This window comes from Carcharhinus amblyrhynchos, chromosome 1 (genome assembly GCF_965287045.1).
Source record: "Carcharhinus amblyrhynchos chromosome 1, sCarAmb.v2.hapA, whole genome shotgun sequence".
NCBI lineage: Eukaryota > Metazoa > Chordata > Chondrichthyes > Carcharhiniformes > Carcharhinidae > Carcharhinus > Carcharhinus amblyrhynchos.
In genome coordinates this window covers 127,594,329-127,612,668 of record NC_137324.1, presented here as the reverse complement: position 1 = coordinate 127,612,668, position 18,340 = coordinate 127,594,329, and the positions used below count along the sequence as shown (strand labels likewise).

General features: G+C 42.0%; 1 protein-coding gene across 4 annotated transcripts in view; it reads left to right on the top strand.

The window, feature by feature from the left end:
* The first annotated feature begins 914 nt into the window (after positions 1 to 914).
* afap1 (actin filament associated protein 1) overlaps positions 915 to 18,340 on the top strand; it is a 243,103-nt gene continuing 225,677 nt past the window's right edge. For all 4 annotated transcript variants that reach the window (XM_080192292.1, XM_080192272.1, XM_080192282.1 and 1 more), the window contains exon 1: positions 915 to 1,027. In XM_080192292.1, coding sequence (XP_080048418.1) covers positions 985 to 1,027 — 43 coding nt within the window. In that variant the 5' untranslated portion in view covers positions 915 to 984. The remainder of the gene's footprint in view (positions 1,028 to 18,340) is intronic.

Below are 18,340 nucleotides of genomic sequence, written 5' to 3'. Positions count from 1 at the left end.
GTGTGGGAGGAAACCGGAGTATCCGGAGAAAACCCACGCAAGCATGGGGAGAATGCGCAAACTCCCATGGACACTGGCCCAAATCCATGTGTCTGCACAGCAAACAGTGATAGTCACTGAGCTGTCGTGTTGCCCAGCATCTGGTCCAGTTTAAGCACACACAACGACATGAAGCACTAGGCTACTCTCGAACATTCAAGAGCAGCCCAAGTACGACCCATCGCGTGTATGCCCCTCGTCGGACACCAAGGCGGTCCGACTTAAAACCTGTGAATTAAAAGAGAAAAACGTTATTATCATACCACATCCTTTTACATTATCAGGGACGTCCAAATGCTAATGAACCTTACTTAAAACAATCTCCTATATCCTCCCATTTGCTTAAAAGAATTTACAGCGTTTACTCTTTTTACTGTACTTTTATTTACCTCTCATGGTTTTATTTGCATGTTGTGTCACATTTGTATTTGCACAACCAAGTTACCCTATTTCGTATTGGTCTCTGGATTTTTCAGACCTCGGGTCCCCGGGGCCGGTATCCAGTCTTTAGATCAACGACTCACAACACAAAAAAGGTGCCCGATGTGTTACTGAGTATTGCAACATACTCTTCGTTCTGGCCTCGTGGCTGCTTGATTGGGCAAGCAGTTTCCTTTTCTGTGATACGATTGGTTCTTGATTCACGTCAATCAGTTTAGAAGGCGGGGAAATCGGACGTTGTATAGTTTGTGATTGGTTAAAGATCCCGTCAATCCCCGCATCCTACATTGTTACGTCATGCCCTGGGCTTTTGCCGACGCCGATTGGTGAACTTAAATCAAGAGACGTTTTGTGATTGGCTGACAGCAGCTGTCACTCATCCCACTATCTTGACAGCTGGGCTGGGCGGTTGCAGAGTGGAGAGGCAGCGGAGAGCGAGACAAGGAGCAGCCCAGCTACTCGGGTCCACTGCAACTCAGCGCAACTGTGTTGCCCTTGCCAGCCATGGAGCAGAAAAACCAACTGGAAATGGAAACCTGCATCAAAGGTAGGCTTCACTGCCCATGACTTCACAGGGGCACCGCGGTGGACTGACTGGGAATCACAGTTGGGAGTTAAATTGCACTGTATCAGTGGTCCCCATTAACTGACAGATTCAAACGTGTTCAATCCTGTCACTAAGATTAGCGTGGAGTACATGCAAAGACATGTGGGGAAAGATTCGGCGAAATCTGACTTCAATTATTATGGTTTCGACAGGGGAAAGGGGAGAGCTGTAACCGTGCAGTTTGACTTTATTAACTCTCTATTGCAACATCCGCTTTACATTTTTTTCAGATAGAAAGATTCCAAGCAGGATTTCGAAATGTGAACAGAATTGACTGCTACTGACATTTGTGGCACTTTCAATTGTTGAACGAATGTCTTTCCTTTTTGTTCGTCCTTTTCCAATTCCAACCTATATCTGAAAGTTTAAAAAAAACCTAGTGGTCCACGCTGCAAATCAGAACCAATTAAATAGATAAGTAATCTCCGTAACACATTTTCATATAGGATCCGTGCAGAATTATTTTTCACTTCACATTACAGTACATCAGACTCGCATTGTTCTCTTCAACCACATTATTGTGTCAGTTAACCTAGAAAGAATAAATTAATTGCATACTGGTAATTTGGGTGTAAGGAGAACACAAGGCAGCCAAACAAAGCAACTAAAGGGTGGGACTGTACATGATTTATTGTTTGGAAGGTAATGATGTACAGATCCAATCTCAGGATTGCTTATTGAGTATGCTGAGCACACACCCACACGCAGGGAATTGCCTTGGGGAGAGAGGAAATCACCTGCCCAGAGGGCTGTTTTAAAACAGTGCTGTTTACATTCCCTGTCGTATTTCTTCTGCTCAGGGAAAGTGTCGATTGTCATTCAGACCTGCCCTAATCAATTATGTATATCCGTATTCCAGCATCTTTAGTTTTTCGAGTTAATGGATGTACGTTAATAAATGTAATCACTTTTTGATCTTTAAAAAATAGATCTTTTGTAAGGCAGTATGAACGCCTGGTCCCATTTAGATTATTGGTGTGCATTTTTCGACGCTCCCCATTAGCTAATGAAAGGTTCATTCTTGAGAAAGAATGGCTAGAGAAGTGTTTCTCCTGAAAGCAACTAGATAGCTAGATGGAATGCACTGAGGTGATCCTTATGCGATGTAGATAATTGCATCCTCGGAGAGAGTGATTGATACCCCGGCCCCCAACCCTCGCCTGCGGTAGACCAAGAGACAAGAAAGTCAAGCAGTCTTTTTGCTTCTTTGGTGAATTGAGGATTTTTTTAAAACTTCAGATAAAATTTATTTATTCTCAGCAACACATTTTTTAGCATACATCTATCATTCTCATTTATCAACAACGTAAGCTGCATACAAGATTTTGTTATGATATTCAGTAGCATACCGGAATCTTATCATTCTCCTTGGCATCTGTTAAGAATGTTTCAGAATACTGAATTTTAGAATGAATAAAAAATGCACTGATAAATATTATATTATGTAAATTAATAAATGAGTAAATAAGTACTAAACATATAAGGGTGTAAAGGAGGATTGGATCCCTCATAGATGGGTTCACTGGAGTTACTGATCCTGTATTGTTCCTCAGCTTCACTGTCGCCTGTGGCTTCAAGTAGTTGTTAGTCTGTGATACCTTCTGGTAAACTGTTTTGATGGGTGGACCAAATTACATGAGGGTAGCCATCAGATTTCATATCCTTGACTACTTAAGAATTTATCTATCCTGGCATGTGAAGACTGACCCTGGCAGACTTAGCTGATCAGACCAATCCAAGGTCCAGTTTGACTTGAAGGCAGGTCAGCGTTGTGATGTGGAATGAGTAGAGTTCAACTGAAGATGTCCTGGTCACCCAAAGCATCGGGATTCACTGGATCAAGTTAGATCAGGACTAGTGAGTGATGCTGATGATGTGTAACTCTCCCTCGCTATAATCCGGTTAGCACACAAGTTGTGTTCATCATCTTTCTATCACGTCGCTTCCATTATGCATCTGTCACCACTCCTGTGGCACTAGGCAAGGGACAATAGCAGGGTGTGGATTCATTGGCAGCTGCAGTCGAGAAACCTGTGGCTCAGGTCACTGGGTTGTTTTCACTGGATCAAGCAGGTGTAAAGAAGCAGTCTTTGAGTGACTGAGCAGCTCTTTTCATGACCACACTGCTCATCTCCCTGGCATGAGGAAAGGCCAGGAGAGGTCCCCTAAACATCATCTGCATCACCTACTTGTACAGCAGGCTGCAACTGATAAGGATCTCATCTACGCAGTCGTCAGTCAATCTCAAAAAAGAAACGAAAGGTGACACAGGTCACGGTAGGTTCTTGGTACATGCTCACTCTCATGGACAGTGCCACAGCTGACAGACCTGCAGAGGAACTGCTCTTGTTGGTAGAGAGCTGGCTAGGTACAATGTCCAGATCACCTCCCTTGGTAAGACTCGTCTATCTGAGCAGTGTCAACGCAAGGAAATTAATGTAGATTAAACATTCTTTTGGAATGAGAAGAACAGCACAGTGCTGGCATAAAATATGTTGTCATGAATCATCTCACCAGGAAGTTGAAGCGAAATACTGCAAAAGCAAGATATCTGAAATAAGACAGTAAGTTCTTTTTATTTATATTTCATCAGTAAGTTGACTTGTCTTCCCAAGGTGTTCATGATCAATTGGTTCTTAAACTCCCCCTGCTTGGCAACAGTCAACTCTCATCATTATGTATGTCCTTTCCATGATCAACCATGATGAAGTCAAGAATAAATTCTATGACGATTTTCACTCCTTCATTGCTACTATACCAAAATCAGACAAGCTAATCATTCTTTGTGACTTCAGTGAAAGAGTTGGTGCAGATCACCAGGCATGGAAAGCGATTATCAGAAAATTATGATGCAGTTATAACATCAATGGTCTCCTCATGACAGCCCTTAATCAGAACACAATTTTCTGCCTTTTGAATTGTAACAAAATATTTTGGATGCACCTCCATTCTATGCATTGGCATCTAATCAACTATGTCGTCACCAGGCATGGGGCAGACAGGATGTGCTGTGATGAAAACCATGTGTAGTGCTGACTGTTAGACTGTCACTATCTTATCAGTTCAAAGCTAAACATCAAGATATATCCCCCTAAACACTCCATGGCATGAAGTTCCAAAGTGTCTCAATGTCTCAAGACTCAAACAGGCGGTCATAAAGGAACCTCTCAGAAAACCTTGAGAGTCGCTAGTGTACAGTGAAAATGGACACACTGCATTGAAGATTACTGGGTGACTTTTGGAAATATAGTATACCTAACATTCTAAAAGCCCTTGGCCCTACTGCTCATAAGGATTATGGTTTGTACAATGAGATCACCTGGAAACTACTGGATAAGAAACATTGCCTTTACAGGGTTTTACCCAATGACAAGTTATAGAAGCATAGAAACAAAGAATCCCTAGAGTGCAGAAGGAGGCCATTTGGCCTAATGAGTCTATACCAACTCTCCGAAAAGTATTTTACCCAGGCCCACATCCCACCCTATCCCCATAACCCTGTGCATTTGCCATGACTGATCCACCTAACCTCTTAGGACACTAAGAGGCAATTTAACATGGCCGATCCACCTAACCCACACATTTGTAGACTGTGGAAGGAAACTGGAGCACCTGGAAGAAATCCATGCAGACACAGGGAGAATGTGCAGACTCCACACAGACAGTCACCCAAGGCTGGGATTGAGCCTGGGTCCCTGGCACTGTGAGGAAGCAGTGCTAACCACTGTACCACTTTCCAAAAAAGATCCCTACCGAAACATATGCAGGACTATCCAATATAGGCTCAGAGAAATATAGGACACTTGATTGAATCGAGAAAGAAGATTAACTTCAGTCATATGTCATTTACAAAACCTGGAAGAAATTCTATGATGTTCTAGTTGTGTTCAAGTCTACTAGTTCATCACCAATTCTCGGTGCTGATGGGTCAGTACCATTCACAGAAAAACTCCAAATTCTAGAAAAATGGGCAAAGCACTTTAACTACATCTTCAATCAGCCTTCATTCATCAATGCAGAAGCAACCAACAGGGTGCTACAAGATGCCATAAACTGATCTCTAGATGGCTTTCCCATGCTGTTAGAAATGAAAAACTCAATTAAATACATGTGAAAACTTCAACCTTGCAATCAGCATAAAGAAAACTTAAGTAACGAACCAACCCCCTGCTCCAGGAACATTCTATCTCAAGCCCAAAGTTTCATGACCAAAACTTCTCAGCAGTGGATGTTCTCTTGTCTTGGCAACACACACTCGCGAGCTGTCTATATTGACAATGAGATACATACGAGAATTGCCAAAGCAAATGTATCTTTCAGCAGACTTTGAGCAGCAATCTGGAAATGAAGAGGAATCAGTCAGCCTACAAAACTGAAAGTCCATAGAGCAAGAGTCCAGACCATTCTACTCACCACATGAGACCCTTGAACTCTGTACCAATATCGTGCTAAGAAAGTCAACCATTTTCACTTAAGCTGTCTTTGGAAGCTTCTGTAGATCAAATGGCAGGAGAAAATGCCAGATGCTAAGGTGCTCACCCTTGCTGGCATGCCATGCACCCACACTATGTGGAGATAGCCACAAATGGGTTGGGCTGGTGATGGAGCCAGAATTGCTTACCAAAGTGAATTGTCTATGGCAAGCTTGAGTCTTGGGTGTGCTCCCATTATGATCAAAGGAAGTGCTACAAAGACAATCTACAGGCTTCACTTATGAATATTCATATTGACTTTGAGTGTTGGGAGAAACTCGCACAGGATCGTTGCGCCTAGTGTAACCAAATAAATATTGATGATCTTCCTCAAAAGCAAGCACATATTGAAAGCGGAGAGAAAACTTGAGCAGAAAAAATCCCAAGCCAGCAACTTGTCCCAAACTCAACCATCTATGATATCCTTCCCTTTTTGCAGTAGCACCTTCCAGAGCCTGATTAGCCTTGGCAGTCACCTCTATACCCTCTAGAACCCTACCAAACACTCCAGATGATGGACACATTTATCTTCACCTTGAAGAATGAACAGCGTCTCAAAGGATCTGGCTTCTGGGGGAATAAAGCACCATTTTTCATCATTAGATACCTTTGTTGCCTTTTAGATATTTACCCTAGTTCGTGGGCCTTTGTTGTTTAAAACATTATTATTGGTTTCTATTAGAGGTGGTTTTGCAGATTGTTCTTACCTTGTGGTAAAGTAAACATTACATCTCGAATGAAAAACATGATTCCAAGCAGAGGAACCTCCAGTTACCCTCAAACTCAGACTGACCTCTTCACCTCACTCATAGCAGTAATGCAACTGAAGGTGAAAATCACTGAAAAGTTGGAATATTTTGGTGAACTTCCAGCAGGATCGTGCCAAGGAGAATGGAATTTTCCAACAGCTGGATTTTCCTACCTGCAGCAGTATTCAGACCCTACCTGACCTCTTTAGTAACTGATTAGGGATAGGAATTACTGAAGGTAGCAGAAACCAATTGCTGGCCACCAGACTGCTTCACAGATTCATTGTTTCATCTTAACCTCACCCAGGTGTCCTTTAATGGACAAGATGCAGTACAAATCGCTGTAGTGCTTTTGGGATAACCACTCGAGTTCTGCATGAGATACAGTTGTCATGAAACAAGCTAACCTCATTATGTACTGTGGAACTATTTCTTCCTCTATTTTCTGAGGCCACTCAGATTTTAGGTATTGTCTTACATTCTGCAGTCCACTATCACCCATTCTTCCTTCAAATCCTCTCGAGAAACAAGATTTGCAGTTATCACCATGATCACTCAAGTCTCCAATGTCACAAGTCTCTTCGCTATTGTCATTGTGACAATAATGTGACTAAACTTCTTAGCAACTTAGTTGCGTGAACCTGCAAGCTCAAAGTTATACGTTGAAGACAATTTGACTGTCTGTAAATCTGTGACGGTTAATCACCAGATCCTGATATGGCTACCAATGTAGTCAGTGCTTGGTGATTAGTGCACAGAATGAATCTTCTCTCAGAGATACGTGTCAGTGTTCACAGCATGGATATAGGCTGGTGCTTTCCATTCTCCAGTAGAGTATTGACGTCAGCTTCCGACAGTTAGTGTGAAACCTAAGCAATTGGTCATTCACTTTTTTTGATGTACTTGAAAGTACAATTCTGTCACATTTCCTGGTACATCTATTGCAGCATGTGTGGGTTGAAATGTGTGAGGAATGCCATCTTCACCTTTTAAATGTCGAATGATGTTTGTTGTGTGATTGTCCAATCCTATTACATGTCATTGCATGCTAACTCATTCATGTTAGACAAGGTGGTTAGCTGCTTCACTCCAGCTACTGTCACTCTACCCTAGAAAGATGCCACCAGCATGCATTTGCCCTTGCATCGCATAACACAATTTGACACTGTCTAACCTGAATGAGCATTGTTTTTCATTACTACCAACTTTTATTCCAAATTTGTTCTTGGCTAGGCAGAAATTGCTGAGCCTGTTCAAAAGCGATCATGTCCAATCATCACTCTTTGGTCAAAAGTATTTTTCAAGAGCTGTTAATGCCACATCAAACATAAGCACACCTTCTGTGACCTGCTCAAATATTTGCAGGCCTTATGTCTGAGAAAATGTACAAGTATCACCTTCTTGTGAGTCACTGCCACATCTGGAATGTTCTTCCTTCTTGCAAGAAAACATGTTTTGAACCCCAAGATCTATTGATTCCATGGCATGGGTGCACCTCTCAGCAAAGAAAGGAACAGTGCTAAAGTCAGAAAATTTAAACTATCCAATCCTTCTCACCAATTGTTTTGTTTTAAGACTTGGCGATATGCTGAGATGATTCTATATCTGAACACAAGTTTTATTCAATGCTTTAAAATGTCTGCTCTCGAGCTTACTGCTTGTTGCTTTCAGTTTAGCTTCTGTTTCTCAGTAATCGCACCCAGGTTTGGCTAACAGCAAACAACAGCAATAAGCCGACAGATACACACGATCAAACGTTGAATAATTGAACAATTGAATGCTACACCACTAACAGTCTCCATCTGGTTGCTGGCAAGTTGCAACAAGCAGCTACTTTAAAATAGTGACTACACTTCAAAAAAAGACATCCTTAGCTGTGAAGTGCGTTGGAACCTTATGAGGATGTAAAGGCACTAAATAATTCCAAGCACTGTCTTTACTCTTAAATGGGAAAACCGCTGTTATTGAACTATTTCCATTAGCAGAGCATTCAATTTCACACTGCAGAAGGAACCTTGGCTATCTTGCCTCGACTAACTTTTTGGTGGAACTGTCCAATTAATCTCACTCGTTTTTGTCTCTTAACGTGGTATTTGTCTCCTGTGTGAAGAAATCTGTCTAACTTCTCATTTTGCTCAGTGATAATTTAAATTTGACAACTCCTAATTTCTGATTCCATAACTAAAGGAAATAATCTTTCCTAATTCATCCCATTGAATTGTTAGCATACTTGATACGGTGCACTTTGTGCTCAGGTCCATTTGTCCGTCATCTAACAGTGACCTTGGGGCACACCACTTCCAGATGTTCTCTAATCCTAAGGATTTTTATCCATCTTGCCACATTTCATCTGAAGTGACAATCAGAATTTTAGCACAAACTTTCTGTGAGACACCTTGTCAAAAGCCTTCAGAACAATCATAATGCACCCATATCTATTACAGTCCTTCTTGTAGTTGATTTGAAGTTTTTCTTTCAGCATCGGGCAGAAACAGCTTTTGTTAATTCAACTGAAATTTTGGAGTGCAAAAAATGCTAATCTAAAATAAAAATAGCAAATGTTGGAAATGGACAGTTGCCAGCTGAAAGAGGAAGAAAGTTTTTTTCATGAGGATATGGATACATATTTGACAATGTATTTAATTATAATGTAAATTCAAGAGCATTCGTATATCTATCTGTGGTTTAAAGTACCAATATAGAACATAGAACATTACAGCGCAGAACAGGCCCTTCGGCCCACGATGTTGCGCCGACCAATTAAGAAAAAAGCAATGACCCTCTAACCTAAACCAATCCCTTTCCATCCATAAACCTATCCACGGACCTCTTAAACGCCCCCAAACTAGGCGCATCTACAACTGCAGCAGGCAGGGCATTGCATTCCATTCCCTCACCACCCTCTGGGTAAAGAACCTACCTCTGACATCCATCCTATAACTACCACCCCTTAATTTAAAGCTATGTCCCCTCGTGCTAGCTTTCTCCATCCGAGGAAAAAGGCTATCACTGTCCACCCTATCTAAACCTCTAATCATCTTGTATGTTTCAATAAGGTCTCCTCTTAGTCGCCTTCTTCCTAACGAAAACAACCTCAAATCCCTCAGTCTCTCCTCATAGGACCTTCCCTCCATACCAGGCAACATCCTGGTAAACCTCCTCCGCACCCTCTCCAATGCCTCCACATCCTTCCTATAATGTGGGGACCAGAACTGTACATAATACTCCAAGTGCGGCCGCACCAGAGTTTTGTACAGTTGCAACATGACGTTGCGGCTCCTAAATTCAATCCTCCTACCAATAAATGCCAAGACACCGTATGCCTTCCTAACAACCTTATCGACTTGATTTCCAACTTTCAGGGATCTATGCACATATACACCTAGATCCCTCTGTTCGTCAACACTATTCAGAGTCCTACCGTTAGCCCTATACTCTACATTTGTCCCTAAATATTTGTCCCTAAATGTTTGTTGCCATCTGCTTACTTTACAAATGTACAATGCATTATTCTTAACTTGTATATTTACTACCACTGCTGTAAGTATAGAATATCTGGGAAGTGTAATTCGAAAGAATTTCACATTCTTGGCTTGTACATCTATCCAATCACTGATAGGGAATGCAGATAATCTCCCTTCAAATGGACAATCTAATGGCCTCAGATACTATAGTGAGGTAGAGCTTGCAGTCTGAATTCTCTGATGGTCTTGTGAGGCTTCTGGCTTTGATCACTGGGGAAATAGGAACTTTGCTTGTTCCAGAACATTTGGTGTCATGGAAGCTAAATGAATGAAAGCAGGAACACCAGTCAGTCTTACCCTGGAGAAATGCATTGCTTGTTGGCTGGATGTTAACTGACATACATGGTGGAGCCCATAACCCTTATCCTCACCCATCGAACCAACAAAGGGGCCCTGCCGTTGATGGGCAGGTAAAGTGGGTTAAAAAAAAGTTAATTAATTCTAAATCACACAGCTGGTGAGAGGAGATTCCAAATGATAAATGACTTGTGGGATTTAATTTGCAGTCATTTATTTCGGCAGTACTCCTTAATATACCTGCAGCTGTAGCAACCTTATCGTTTTCACCCTTTTCTTCAGAAAATGTCACAGTTCTGAGGATATTATGCAAATGTAACAGTCAATAGTTAGATATTTTTAATTTAATTGTTGTCAAAAATTGAGAAATATTGTGAGCATTTAATTTTTGTACAGATTTTTGACTTTGAATTGAACACTACAAATATTTCCAACAGCACTTACATCTGAGATTGATGTTGACAAGACTGCTTTGTCTTCTCTTTTAATATCTGATCTGAAAGATGGTATCTTGGATTGTGTGATTCTGTTTCCATACTGCACCTAAACTGTCAGCCTAGATTATCAGAACCAAGCTGAGACTTGCCAGTCATTCACGATTCTAGCCAGAAGTATCACAAGGCTATCAGCAAAAGGAATGCTGACCAGTTTTTACTCTGGGATGCTGAAACCAGCTATGGCTTGGTGTTGTTGGATTTAATGCAATCCAACAGCAAGGTTAGTGTTGACCTACACCACTGCTGTCAGTGCCTCCAATGGCAACATATCCATAATAGTTATTTTGATTATGGCAAGCTGTGGAGCTGAAGCAGTCACTGTTGTTTGCTGGTCTATATAGACTTCTCCACCTACTGGGAGGTAATGGCCTTTGACAAAACTTCACTATTTACAAGATCGAAACAATTTTTGTGGTGGTATTTTTAAGGTTGGATTTTAGAAGTCTGGCATAAACTGCTTACTGCAATTGCAGCACCAAATCCAGTTTCCTTATCCTAATCATAGAATCATAGACCCGTAAAAAATTGGGTCCGTGATTCTGCTGCCAGAGTAAATGAGCTGGATTTAATAGTGTGAACAACAAGCAGTTAGCTCACAGACACTGGTTTCCTGAAATCTAACCCAAACAAGCACCAGTGTGAAAGGACTTGAAACAGGTGCCCATGGTACTGGAGAAATTGATCCATAATAAAAATGGGACACTTCCTACACCATTAAGAGGCACAGAACCACTTCCTGAACTACAATTGCAGCATTGGTTATGCTCAAAACATGCAAAATGCAACAGTCATTTTGTGCTTTAAGATAGATTCCACTGTATAAAAAAAACTAAAAGTGAATGAATCAATCAAGAGAAAAAAAATCATGTGCTGAGTATGTGAGTAATCAAAGTTGATTTTATTTTGAAAGTAACAGAGTCAGCTGTTTTCAAATTGGATATGATGGATTGTTTTGAAAGGAATGCTTTCAGTGAAACAGGTTTATGGTGCAGGAAGCTATTTCTTGAAAGTCAAAATGGCCATGGACCATCTGTTCAGCATAGCAGCACAGAATTGTAGGAGGCATTGCATGTGATTCCCCATACAGTAATTTCACTGACCATAACCTGGTTACTGGGGGAGGTACCAGGGAGAGGCTTCGTGCAAAATTTTGTTGAGGTGTCAGGGGTTTCGCCTGGAGAGTTGACAGGAAACCCGTGCTGCTTTTCTTTCACCAAATCATGTGCCACTTAGCAATGGCAAGGCCAGCGATGCATCTTCACAAAGCAACCCAGGTGGGCAGAGGCGGGGAGTGGTTTCATGTGATATGCGTTGTGGGGAAAGGGTCAAGGATATTGGCAGCAAGGCAGAGGGAGGTTCTTACAGCCCCTTCCTGATATCAAGTTCTGCAATCAGGTATTCAGTGCTTTTGATCGAGGGGTTCCTGCAGGAGGTGAGAAGTTGAATGCACAGTTTTAGCTGTCTTACATGCCGCACTTCTGCATCTGAGATAATACCAACGGTAGCGGGATGACGTTCTTAAGTGGCCAACAGGCAATGGAGTGAGAAGGTCGGCCATGGGCCTTCCTGTCCATAATTTAAGAGGGCAGTAGACCATGTTCAAATAAACCACCATCCTACCTAATTAAATGCTCTTCCGGCCTCCACGGAGCAGAAGATTCCACCAAATCTAGAGAGACGACAAAACTGAGTCAGTATCACCCTTGGGCTACTTCACTTGAATCTCTCTGTCTCCCTCTCTCTATATATGTGTGTGTGTGTGTGTGTGTGTGTGTGTGTGGTCATAGGCTACAGGGTGGCCAGCTTGATGTATTGCACAGAGGAACCAAAAAGAGGGATAAAGTAGTATTTTTAATTTTAAAAATTGATATATCTTTAGAAGTGTAAACTGGACAAAATAAGAAATATTAGCTTAAAATTTCTGAATTGTTTTACAGTAAGATTCAGTCCAAAATGTGTCTTCATGTTACTGCTGCAAAGTCAAGACCATCTGCAAACCAAATGTTACAGAGCTTACTCAAATAATGCTGTCGGCTGGTGATGAGGCCATTTCTTCCAGACTGCTGTAGATATTGAATCGCGGGTGAAATAATTTCCTGGTTTATTTTTGTAACGGCTTTTTCCAGAAAATCTGATTGGATAAAGATGGTTGAGAAAGTGCTAGCCAATAGCATTCTGTAGCTGGGGTGCAGTCATAACGTTTTAAGTTCAAGTAATGTCGAAGGAATCTGCTGTCGATTAATGGGCTGTCTGCCTGGAGGGAGTGGCTTGGCCCATTCTCACAGTCATCAGTGAGAGGATAATTGGAACATGTACAGGGAGGACACAGCTTGTGGAAAGTTCCTTACCTCGTTGTTTCAGAGAAGCACATGGTTATCATTTTTTCCCTGTCTGCCTCATCCAGTGTATAATAATTTTTAGGACATACCTACTTCAGAACTTTTCATGTGAACTTTATGGAAATTAATCCAGTTTTGGACATTTTTTAAACGCTACACTTCACTGTGGATTGAGATTAAGGATGTTTGTGTAAGTGAATAAGGGAAGCTGAGCAGACTGATTTTTAAAAGAACCATTCTATTTGGTTGGGATGGGAAGATGTTGAACTAATCCTGTAATTAAATCTCTATCTTAAATTCAGTAAGGCAGCAATGGAGAATATAGTTGATGCTGTAATTTCATTTCTTCAACATACATGGGTTAGTTTTTACCCTGTTTTATAATGCACACATTTCCACCTCACTGAACAGTTCTCTAACTGATTGATATCTTTTAATCAGTTTTTCTGACATTTCTATTACAGTAGTTGAAAGGCCATTTAATGGATTTTCAGTTGCTGTCATTTTCCCTTGGCGAGTAGCACAAATATATATAGGGTTTTCTCACTTGTGTTTTTATACATGCATTTATCACTTCAAGATCCTTAATTAATTCCATGCTGGCCTCTCATTTTCCACTCTCTACAAACTTCATCATGATTCTTACATTTGCCATTCATCTCTGATCACGCACCAAGACATACTTACTTGTCACCTATATTGTCACACACCTCTAGTGGTTCCTGCTTACCCTATGCCTGGAATGTAAAATTTTCATCCTAGTCTTTAAATTTGTTTTCCTGTCTACCGTTACTCCTTTAGTCCCACAATCACCTCAACTGAACATCCAGGGGGCGATCTTGCCAAAAAAAATTCTAAGTACCAAATGAGCATGAAAACAGGAGAGAATCGGGCCAATTTTTTGGGTGAGCTCTCAGACACAGTCTTGTGCCACTCAGAGGAAAAAAGAGGCAAAAGTGCATTTCACCCAGTAGGGGGAGTGGACAGGGTATTTTCTTGCCTATTGACTGCAAGGGGCACTATTGTGCCTGCGCCTTGATTTCTCAGTATTCCATGGAATATTGGTGTATAATCAATATTGATTATACACCAATATAATCTGAGAGATCTGTCACTCCTCCCGCCCCCATGGATATTGCCTCGCCATTCCCCACCCGCTCCCGGATATCATCCTCCAGATTACTGGTCTCGCTGGCTGATCACTGTCCTCTCCAACTGATCACTGCCCCGATACCCACTCCTGGCTGATCGCTGCCCCGACACTCCCCCTCCTGGCCAGTCATTGCCTTGGCTGATCTCTGATTGTAGAGTGCATTGCCCACCTCCCCCCCCCCTCCTTAGGCCTCGTCCTCTCTCCTTAGGCCCTGCTGCTTGGCATTGCCCGGTGCTGGGTGGGCAATGCCAGGGTGCCCAGTGGACAGTGCCACGGTGGCAGTGCCAGGTTGGCATTCCCAAGATCTCAGGCTGGCATGACCAAATGACATTGCAGCCCTGCTTCTGACCACCTGGGGGGGCATCAGTGGCTTTAGTCCCACCAGTGTGGCCATCACATCTGCTCACCGTTGCTGGGGACCTTACATGATCCTCACGGGTGAGGATCTCCAACAGTGAGGCCGTTAAGGCAAGTGGGCCAGGACAATTGCATCCTGCATTCACTAATAACATTTAAATTTAGATTTAAATATTTTAATCAGCCTTGCATCCATCCCAGGTGCAAAGCTGACTTCACAGTGCCGATAGTATCGTGAGAGGCAAGAAACTGAGTGCAAAGCCGATTTTTTGCCCCTTGCGCGATCTTATTAGCTCGTCACACCGATCGACCATCAGGACGAGCCAGTAAGACTGCCCCCAGAGTTTCTCTGACCCTAATTTCTTGCACATTCCCCCTCTCTTTACTCACAATGGGCAACCTTTGATCACTTTGTCCCAGTACCCTCCTTAAAACCCTCCATATCATTCTGTGCACATACACAAAGCCTTCCTGTCCCCTTCGCAGGATTTTCTTAATTGATTGCCAGTTCTTACCCTGAGAAAATACATGCATCATAAAAGATATGTAGGAGCTGATATGGTTTCCCAGAGAATGGAAGCAAAGAGGGAGAATATTAGTGATCCTCTGGAATGGTAAAGCCTGGAAGTCATAGAATAAGAACATACTCTGAATACCCTCCCTCCCAACTGCCATCACCATTCCTGCATCCCCATCACAAATCTACATCCTGTTGCGGCCAATTATTAGTTAGCTCCCTGCCTCCCTGCAGTTGGAAATCATGCATGCAGGGCCATTTATGTGTGGTGGGTCTGCTGAGTCAAGGTATTAGTAAAAGTCTAATCCAAAATGACTAAAGATTCTATAATGATTCTGAATGGTCACTGCTATTGCCTGAAAAAAAAATTAGAGTTACCCCAACAATTAAGCATGCTACGTAATTTGGAGTTAGTAAGGGATTGGAAACTATATCTAGAAGTTGAAAATGGTGGAGCCCCTGAATCCTCTCATCGCCGAGAGATGGGAGGTGGCACAGGATAAGCAGTGTTTGAGATTCTGAAGGAAATAATCAAACTGCTTCCAGTAAAATGGATGCTGCCTCTCTCCTGAGGCCATAGTGCAGTCCATTGGTCATTACACTACTCACAAAGAGGAAGACGTGACACATATTTCACATCCTTTCACTTGCAAACTGCCATTCGAAACTGTAAAGAATTGACAGTTCAAAGATGTATGAGTTAGGTGAATTGGCTGTGGTGAATTGCCCCTTAGTGTCCTAAGATGGATAAGTTAAGGGAATTAATGGGGTGAATATGTGGGGCAACGGGGATAGAGCCTGGGTAAGATGCTCTGATTGAGTCCCGATGGGCCCAATGGCCTCCTTCTGCACTGTACGGATTCTATGATTCATTGTTGCAGCTTCTTCAGAATCAGGCAGTAACTGCGTATTTTAAAAATGAAAGAGAAACTGTGTATCTTCCCTGCAAACTTAGCTCCTTCCATTAAGCCTATGGCTCTGTCCCTGTCAATCAACCTAATCAAAATGCTACACTGAAACCCCAGGGGAAACCTAAGTAAACACAAATGCTCAGCTTAAAACAAACACCCTAACAACTTGTCCAGTTCACCGAGCTACCAATTTAAAAGATTTCTTAGGCAAATTGGCACCTGCAAAGCAGATCTGAATTCTAAACATACCCCTTACAAGAAAAGTGATATGCGTATATTTCTTAAAGGTGCAATATCAACGTAATTGTAGCATCTTAGATTTACAACCTTCGCCTCCCCAGTCTGTACTGTAGAGAAACTTCAATGATCCAGCTAATGCAACTTTCCAAAATGCTGTAACTAGAAATAACATTAAATAAAACAATTATGCAGAAGCAAACATGAAATGCATGGGGTAAATCTTTAGCTTCACTACCTTGGGGTGGGTGAGGAAAGCGACCAAGATACAGGAGAAGAAGGGTAATCAGATAGATTGGATTATCTGCCTGAAGGAGAGTTTGAATGGATATTGGATGGAATGTGTAACATTTTAGAGTAGTATCACAAATAGGATTACATTGACACTGAAGTTATACGGGCAATGTGGGCTATACATTCCACCAGATTACCAGTCATGATGTGAAAATGAAAATGTACCTGTGTCTTTAAAATTGGGTCTGGATTACTCCTGCAGATCCAGGTCTAAATCTCCCCACCTGAAGACTACGGTTTGTGTTGACCGGTGTGTTAAAAGGATGGGACATCAATCAACTTTGATATAAATGGCTCTTTATGCCCTCATGGGAATATTTCGGTTAACACCCCAAGATATCATTTGCTTTAAGCATTTATTGCATTTTTTACTCCTTGTGTGTTGTGTTGCCATTTTGATCTCCTCTTTTGATTGGCACTGACTTTTCTGAGATGTATTTTTACCAATGCTGCTCAGTACCTCAAGCACTCTTCACATGCAAACACTGAAATCCAATTTTATCACTTCAGAAAAACTCTGAGGAAGATGACAGAGCCTGATTTGCAGCTGTCCACTGAGAAATGGGCAGCCACATTAGAGTTTATTGAGTTGGTCTAAACTGAACAATGATAGGAGCTCTCAAGAGGATTACACTTTGAGAGCTTGACACTTGGGAAGCAGAAACTTGTACAAGGTTAAAAGGCTTGCAGCAGCTAACAGTTTGGATTTAGAGGAGCATTTAGAACTTTGTGACCAGATAATATCCTCATGAGACTGAGCAGTGAGTCTGTGGACATGCTTCTCGATGGAGTTAACTGGTGTGGGAGATACCCAGTGACACTGGCTCTTAAATCGCAGTACAGAAGCAATAGTATCACAATGCAACCAGAAAAATCCTCACTGACATGTCTCTCTGCTGGAAAAACTGAAATCCTCTTTTCAGGTGTGGCAAAATAAAGGAAGCCAGTCACCCTTTCAAAGAATAAATAAGCAAATTTGCAACTTGTCTAATTGCCTCATTCTCATTCCGTTAGCTTATCTTTAATGTCCATGAGATAGCAGCGTTCCCTTTCCACCCTCTATGTTCATCTGAAAGTATTCCTTCATTCACATCCTTATATTCTTTCATCCTGCTAAAAGTGGTAGGTAACTTTTCAGTTCATGCAGCTGGAATCACCTGCATTTTGTATGCATTTTGGCTGCACCTCTGGCAACTAGAAATTATTCTCACTTTCTGCATTCTGTTTCAAGGAAAATACAGCCCATAATAATACTGATAGGAGAGGGACAAGAACTGATTAATCCCTAGCCTCCACCCTCTGACTTTTGAGGATAAGGTATTTGAGCTTTTAGGAAGGGATTCTGCACAGCTGGTTGAAGGTGAGGAAAAAGGAATGCAGGTGCCGATTGCAAATTTGTCACCACATTTCTACTTTTCTTTCTTGCCCCTTTATACCTTGTACCAGATCATGAAACCCTCATCTCTCCGACAGAAAAGAATGTGAATTCTGCCCCTCAGCATTCCCTTCCATGTGCTCTTCCTCTTTTCCTTTTCTAGCCATGCCAGAGGAAGAAGAGGAAAAGGAAGAGACTCCAGGGTCTTGTACATCCAGCCCTGTAGTACTTCGCAGCACCATCATGCACAATTGTGCTCCCAGATACCAGCTCTGAGATATCCATCCTATGGTGAAATGAGCCACATGGGAGGAGATTAGGTGATACATAAGCAGGGATGACTATGATCAACGTGGGGTTTAAGTTGAGGAAGATATTGATGAAAGGAGGGTCTGGCGGCATTGCTCCCTCAGCTAAAGAGCCTGGAGTTTGAAATCTCATAGGTCCTGCTTCAGGTATAAGTGCCAGCACTGGGGCATGGCATATAGTAAACTGCAGATGACACACAGCGCCAGTGGAGCAGTCTGCTAC